This window comes from Lathyrus oleraceus, chromosome 5, assembly GCF_024323335.1.
Source record: "Lathyrus oleraceus cultivar Zhongwan6 chromosome 5, CAAS_Psat_ZW6_1.0, whole genome shotgun sequence".
Lineage (NCBI taxonomy): Eukaryota > Viridiplantae > Streptophyta > Magnoliopsida > Fabales > Fabaceae > Lathyrus > Lathyrus oleraceus.
The window spans coordinates 583,957,483-583,965,226 of NC_066583.1; the positions used below are offsets into that span (position 1 = coordinate 583,957,483).

At 34.4% G+C, this 7,744-nt stretch overlaps 1 protein-coding gene across 1 annotated transcript; it reads left to right on the forward strand.

Annotated features, from left to right (window-relative positions):
- Positions 1 to 2,316: 2,316 nt before the first annotated feature.
- Positions 2,317 to 3,133, forward strand: LOC127086679 (uncharacterized). The gene has a single exon (XM_051027473.1). The coding sequence runs from the start codon at positions 2,478 to 2,480 to the stop codon at positions 2,985 to 2,987; it is 510 nt and encodes a 169-aa protein (XP_050883430.1). The 5' UTR covers positions 2,317 to 2,477; the 3' UTR covers positions 2,988 to 3,133.
- The last annotated feature ends 4,611 nt before the right edge of the window (positions 3,134 to 7,744 follow it).

Below are 7,744 nucleotides of genomic sequence, written 5' to 3' on the forward strand. Positions count from 1 at the left end.
GAGCATTACTTATGTTCTCCAGTTATATGATTAAACATGTATGTTGCAAAGGATCAAGATTAAGGTTATTATAAACAGAAGTAGGCATCACATTAATGCCCGCTCCTAAATCAAGCATGCAATTTTCGAATTTACTATCCCCAATGGTACAAGGAATAACAAAAGTTCCTGGATCCTTGCACTTTTGTGGCATGTCCTGAGTGAGGGTTGAACTGGTAACTGAAGTGTTGGGCTGAATAAGGGCCGAAACATTTCGTCCAAAATTCACTCTCTCATCTCCGGTAAGCCTCCTCTTGTGTGTGCACAAATCCTTCAGAAATTTTGCATATTTCGGGACCTGCTTAATCACATAAAGTAGTGGAATGTTCACTGCCACCTTTCTGAATACATCCAAAATCTTTCTCTCTTTGTCTTCCTCATTAATTTTCTTATTTTTCATAACTCTTTGTGGAAAAGGGATTGGTGGTACATACTCTTTTTCAACCTCAACAAGAACAGAAGGTTCAGATGTTGCACTAACAATTTTTTTTCTTCTGGGGTTGATTCTGCAACTTTTTCGGATCTCAAGGAAATTGAACTCACATTGGGGACTTTTGGATTCACTCTTGTTTGGTAGGTAGTTGGTTCAATCCTTAGGCTTGCTGAATGACATTCATTGAAGTGGCAAGTTGTCCAATTTGTGTCTGCAAAGTCTGAATACCGGAATCTGTTTGTTGCTGAAATTGGAGATTGTTCACAGCCATTTGCTTGACAAGTTCCTCAAGTGAAGGTCCGAAAGGTATAAAGGTGGTTACTTGGGGAGGGTTATATGGTAGTGGTGGTAGGGGTAGCATCAATTGTTTCACTAAAGAGGTAAGTTCATCAACTCTGGTTTCTAGAGCTTTGTTGGAAGAAGAAACCTGAATCTCATTCACACCTTTTGCTTTGACCACAAAATTATCCCTTGTTGTGAACTGTCGGGAGTTGAGTGAAGTCTTATCAACAAGTGTTCCACCACTAGAAGCATCTAAAATGTTTCTTTCCATTGGTAGAAATCCCTCATAAAAGTATTGTATTAGAAATTGTTCTGAAATCTGGTGGTGAGGACAACTTGGCACTAACTGCTTGAATCTCTCCCAATATTCGGCCAATGATTCCATTTCAACCTGACTAAGACCATATATTTCTTTTCTGAATGAAGAAGCTCTTGAAGCAGGGAAAAATCTTTCTAAGAAGATTTTCTTCATATTATTCAAACTTGTAATAAAATTTGGCTCAAGATAATATAATCAATCTTTTGCAGCACCTTGTAGTGAGAATGGAAATGCTCTAAGATTGACATGATCTTGAATAATTCCTTGAGGCCTCAATGATGTAGAACATACAATCTGAAATTCCTTTAGATGCATATGCGGATCCTCACCTGCAAAACCATTAAACCTTGACAACAAGTGTATTAAACCAGATTTCAATTTGAAAGGTACAACAACAACATGAAATTCAATACATAAAGCATTATAATTAACATCCGGGGCCACAAGTTCTCTGAGGGTTCTTTGGTCAGCCATGTTAAACTCAATAGAAAAGAAAAAAAATCAACAAACAATGAGAAAACACAACTAATTCAGCAATGCAGCAACAAATAGAAAAATATCGACAATGTCCCTATTAAGTAAAAACAATTGAAATACGAAAAAAACGATTAAAATAAAATACAAAAAATACAAAAACACAAAAATTAATCTAATAACGTCAATTAAGAATTTTGAGAATTTTTGCGGAATTTTCTAAAACTACCAAAACACAAAATAAATCATAAAAAATAGAAAACATTACGCCAAAAAGGTTTTTTAACAGCGCATCTTAGACAGCGCTTTTAAAAGAAAGCGCTGTCTAAGGTTAAAATAAAAATAAAACACGGAAAATGTTCTAAAAAAATAATGAAAGCGCTGTCTAAGGGGGGGTCTTAGACAGCGCTTTTAGAAAGCGCTGTCTAAGACCCCCCCTTAGACAGCGCTTTTAGAAAGCGCTTTTAAATATAGACCTTAGTCAGCGCTTTTGAGAAAGCGCTGTTTAAAGTCTTTCAATTAAAAAAAAAATAAAACCAAAAGCGCTGTCTAAGGTGGGGGTTTAGAAAGCGCTTTTGGAAAGCGCTGTCTAAGGCATATCTTAGAAAGCGCTTTCCACAAAAGCGCTGTCTAAGGTCTAATTAAAATTAAATTTCAGACTTCTATTTTCAGCTGTCATTTCTCCGCTTCATAAGAAGAATTAAATATTATTTATAAGCTTGCAACAAACAACCATATTTAATTTATATATTTTTGATTTATTTTAAACTTTTCCTAACCTACCAAAAGCATAAACATAAGAAGAATCTCCACCTTGATATCCACCGCATCTTCAAACAACAAAAACAAAAACAACCCAAAAATTGAACTCTTCTAAAGTGCCCCTTTAACCAAATTTACAAATCAAAATCAACTTTCGATTTCGCTACGATGTGTTCAATTAAATTGATGTTGATTTTGTTAATCTCTCTAACACTATCATCACCATCGTTGTCGTCGTCATCAACATCATCGCATGCATTGATTCAACAGAACAATCTATCAGCTTATGATCTTCTCATGGAATACGGTTTCCCGATGGGTCTTCTTCCGAAAGGCGCGATTGGGTACACGTTGAACAGAGAAACGGGGCAATTTTCAGTGTTCTTCGAAAAAAGTTGTAGTTTCACTATTGAAAGTTACACGCTTAGTTACAAGTCTACTATCTCTGGCGTGATTTCTGAGAATAAGCTTTATAAACTCAAGGGTATTTCCGTCAAGATTGTGATTTTGTGGCTCAGTATTGTGGAGGTTTCTCGGAGTGGTGATGATATTGATTTTTCTGTGGGTATTACTTCTGCTAGTTTTGGGGCTGAGAATTTCCTTGAATGCCCTCAGTGTGGATGCGGATTCGATTGCGATAATGATCTTCGTTTAAACGGTGACGTTTCTTCAATTTAGGTTTTTTTTTAATTGGGTAGTTGATACAATTTCGGAATGGGTTACTGAACTTTTCTGTATAAGATTTTAGATCTATCTTTTTATTTTTGTGGTATGCTTTTTTTTAATTGAAATAAAATAATGATAGATGAATTTTATGAGGGTTATTTTGTTTCCCCTAGAGTGTGTGAATCATGACTATTATTTGGTGATTTGCATCATTCTATTGTCTTTTTGTCTTGAGCATATCTTTTTAGTAATTTATTTCTTGGCAAAATCTTTTTAGTTTTCTCTCTTTTTGGTTCATTAAGAAAGTGTGTGTATTTGATATTAGAAAATGTCAATGATTGCTGATGTTATTATCATGAGACGGATTAAACCCTCTATGAACATTGTTGTGGATACGTGTGTTTGTTTATGAGAGCTTAGTTTAGATTTATAAGGGTGGATGAGAAACATACCCCATGTGTCATAGAGTTATAGCTCATTTAATCGGTTGCATATGTCTGTGTCTGCTATAATGCACCCCACGTGTTTAGTTGAAATCCTTTATTGTAATATTATTAGTCTACCAGTCTTGTATTGCATTAAACCAAACAGTCAAAGGGTTTAAATTTTCAAACGAAACTCATCACACCAGCATCAATTAATTCCATGGTTTCATCATATTCCTGTTGTTTAGCTTCTTAATCCTACATAGTGTTATCAAATAGTGGCACAATGACCGCTATGGCAGATAAACAAGGTAGTTTTTAGACTCGCCACAATGGTAAATGTGGGCTGATATTGTGGGTTTTTAGACCCCCTGCAAATTCAAAGTGCATCAATAACTGTAATGATAAATAAGATTGGTATTGTTTGTTATGATATGTTGGATGTGCGGTCACTATTCCATGTAACATCATATGTAGTGGACCTCAATTTTTATGAATAAGGGAAGGGGAAAGTAAGAAAGTATGGTGTAGCTGTTGTAAAATTTGGCCACCAACTAATTTGATCACATATTCTCATAATTACTGATATTAATCCTGTAAAATAATAAATTGTTATATAAACATGAAGCGGAGAAAATTACTGTTATTAAGGATTTATCTGTCTTAGCACAAATTCTTTAGGATTCAAATGATGTAATGAGAAGAAAAAAATTAGGGGAATTGTTGGTTTTAGGGCATTATTGGTTTTAGGGCATTTCCCATTGTCAGCTGTATTTGTCGTCACCATACTATCGGATGGTTGGCAAGGGAAAAGTGCATAACGTTAGCGGAGTATTACTCCACACTAGAGAGCTCCCTGCTGGATGTTTGAAGGTATCAGTTGATATTGCAGTTGAGCCGAATGCAGCATTACCATATCCTAACGATGATTCGGATGCAACAACGGTGCACGAAGCAGTAGGTTCGTTTGTTGCATGGCCGACAAACCTCATATGCGTAGGATATGAGGTATGCTTAAAACTTATGTTAACTTTAATGTGTATATTCAAAGTTTAAAATTTATGCTTAAAATTTTACTTACATATTTTCCTTGGTTATGTTAAATAGACTCCCACAAAATCCAAATCAAAAGATAATGCGATTCCACGGCATACCGAGTCCACGGTTTCAAGAAAAGAGGTAATATACAATTATATGACATATATTCATGGAAGTTGTTACATTCTTAATTTGATCTAACTATTTATAAATCCGGTCTACTTTGTTTTATTAATTAAACAACTTATGTTAATGATGTTTACTTTATGTTAATCCGGTTTACTTTATGTTTCAAAAGAGGTGTTAATGATGTTTTTATATTAGGTTTTTGTATGACAAATTGATGCGCCCCAATGGTTTGGACGTGTCATTCGGATTCTTAGCACCCGCGACCGTCAACTTAGGTTTAATCTTAAGTAGACCGGATACCGTGACGGAGTACGTTCTTCGGATCCTCATGGACAATAAAGATGCGGAGAAGTTGTTTTTTATACCGTTTAATACCGGGTTAGCATTTCATTCTAAATTCATCTATTATAATTATTTTCCAAGTTACCATCTAACATTTGCCTAATCATTACAGTGGACATTGGTTGTTGCTCGCAATCAATCCTATCCGAGAAATTGTGTATTATCTTGACTCGTTAGGAAATGATTGGACAACATACCCGGATATGAAGGTCCTAATTGACACGTAAGTGAGAATGTTCAAAATTTTTCTTAGTTTATGTGAATTGTTCTAATTGCTTCATTTTTATTTTATTAGCGTCCTACAAGCTTTTCGGGCCCAACGAGATATCCAAACCTCAAGGAGGGGCGCCAACTCCATTACATGGATTAAAGTGGCGGTATATTTTTAATTACCACATTTTTTATTATATTAGTGATGACACTTGATAAAACTTAGGATTTATAATCCATATTTTTTTTTTCATATGTAGTGTCCTCAACAACGTAATCAAATAGATTGCGGGTATTTCATGTTGAGGTTTATGCGAGATACTCTTGCTTTGGGCCGATTAAAGATTCCCACCGATGTATGTATTTCTAACTTATGAGTTATTTTTATATTTACACATATCTCATATAATTAAATAGTTGGAATTAATTCAAAATATGTTATATTATTATGTAGTACTTCGATGAATTCAAGTGTGCATTTTATACAAAGGATCAAGTGGACGAAATCAAAGAGGAGTGGTGTCAATTCATGATAAAGCTCAATGTTTGTTCATAAATTTGTGTAATTAATGTGTGCATTTGTAGTATATGTTATGACTTGTAAATGTGTACATAAATTTGTATATATTTTGATACATTTAAGGCAAAATTGGTTTGAATTGGTATATATATATATTTGTTAGCCAAAAATTGGTAGAAAAAAGGCCAAAATGGCATATATAAAATGTGATAATTGTCTGTCAAAATCTGGTTGAAAACAGGTAGAAATTCTGGTTTATAAACCTGGAAAAAATGTGGTTTAAAACAAAAGCTTCAAAAATTTTCGTATACCTTAGACAGCGCTTTTGTAAAAAGCGCTGTCTAAGGGGGGGATTAGAAAGCGCTTTAGGCAAAAGCGCTGTCTAAGGGGGGGGCTTAGACAGCGCTTTTTGAAAAGCGCTGTCTAAGGTATACCTAAAAAAATTAAAATATGAGGGTCTTAGAAAGCGCTTTTGGCCAAAGCGCTGTCTAAGGGGGTGGGGCTTAGACAGCGCTTTTCAAAAGCGCTGTCTATGGTATACCTAAAAAATTTAAAATAAGAGGGTCTTATAAAGCGCTTTTGGCCAAAGCGCTGTCTAAGGAGGGGGGCTTAGACAGCGCTTTTAAGATTTAAAAAAGCGCTGTCTAAACCTTTAGCAGCGGAGGTTTAGACAGCGCTTTAAAGCGCTGTCTAAGGCTAAAAAAAGCGCTGTCTAAGGTCTTGTTTGTTGTAGTGAAAATAGGGAATTTTGATTTTTTAAGGCGGCTTCCATTATTTATCTCCTAAATAGAGGCTTTAGATCCTTGATTTTTTCCTAATGAATCGACAAAGAATCGGAATAATCTGAGACGATTTTCTTAAAAACAGATATTTTTTATCCTAAACCGCTAAAAGACCAGAATGCAAGAAAGTTAAGGCAAAAAAAATGCTAAAGAAAACAACACATATGACTATAATAATAGTTAGACTATAATAATGTTAAAATCTACAAAAGTCCCCGACAACGGCACGAATTTAATCTGTTGTCGCACACGGATAAAAAACGAGTACTAATATATAGTAAACGGAAAGCGACACCTCGAGTATCGTATCGCAAGGACTCTTTGCAAATTAACCAAGTATGAAAACAAAATATGGGGGTTTCTATTCGATTTAGAATAAGTGATTATAAAAAGTGATTAAAAAATGATTAAAATAAGCGATTATAAAATAAGTCAATCTACTGTTTTCGGTTTCCGGCTAATCACTGGTTTTTACCTACCAATTCTCTAAGCGGCTTCGATCTCTACTCGATTGAATTTCGATTGACAAGCGCAATAGATATATGATAGATTGATATTCCAATATTCCGAATTAAGCAAACGGGTTACTACAATCGTGAATTAAGCAAACACGATTTACAAACGCAATTTAACGAGAAAGCGACGAAAATGACGATTAATAGTTAGGAATACAATCATACGAATTTAATCAAAACTATTTCATAAAATACATATTAAGCAAATGAATTTTCATATAATAGAATTGAAAGGGAAACGAAATTAAATTGATAGGATAAAAACCTCAAGCATTGGAAATTCCGTTACAACAGATTGACTCTAGAAGATTAGTTCATCTTCATGATCGCACAAAACAAAAAGTTATGGTGAATCAGGTGTAAAATGATACAGTGCAACAGCTTCTCCTTTTAAACAAAATAAGGGTTGCACTTATAATTCAAATTGGGTTGGAAAACCTAAATTCGGCCCAATAAATGGCCCAACAGAAATTATTTCCTAAAGTACGAAACTTCAATGAATTTTTTGAGATTTCCACACTTCGAATCAGCTTTTGTCTTCAACACAAACGTTTTATCTCTTTCTCTTAGCTTTCCAACGCATGTCAGAACGCCCAAAACGATATTCAGTAGCTCAAGTTGTGATCTGAACAGTGAATAGGTATCAAATAACCGCTAAAACTGAAAATAGCAAACGAAAATAGATTAAAGGCAATCATGAACTTAAATCTAAAAACATAATAAAACATTAAAATAAGAAAAATAAAGTATATAAATGCCTAAGTACAATTATAGAAGGATGTGCATCAAAATGCATTGATAATCCATA

What these genes read in the sequence shown, in the direction of transcription:
- LOC127086679 (XM_051027473.1), top strand. Translation starts at nt 2,478, where the DNA reads ATGTGTTCAATTAAATTGATGTTGATTTTGTTAATCTCTCTAACACTA.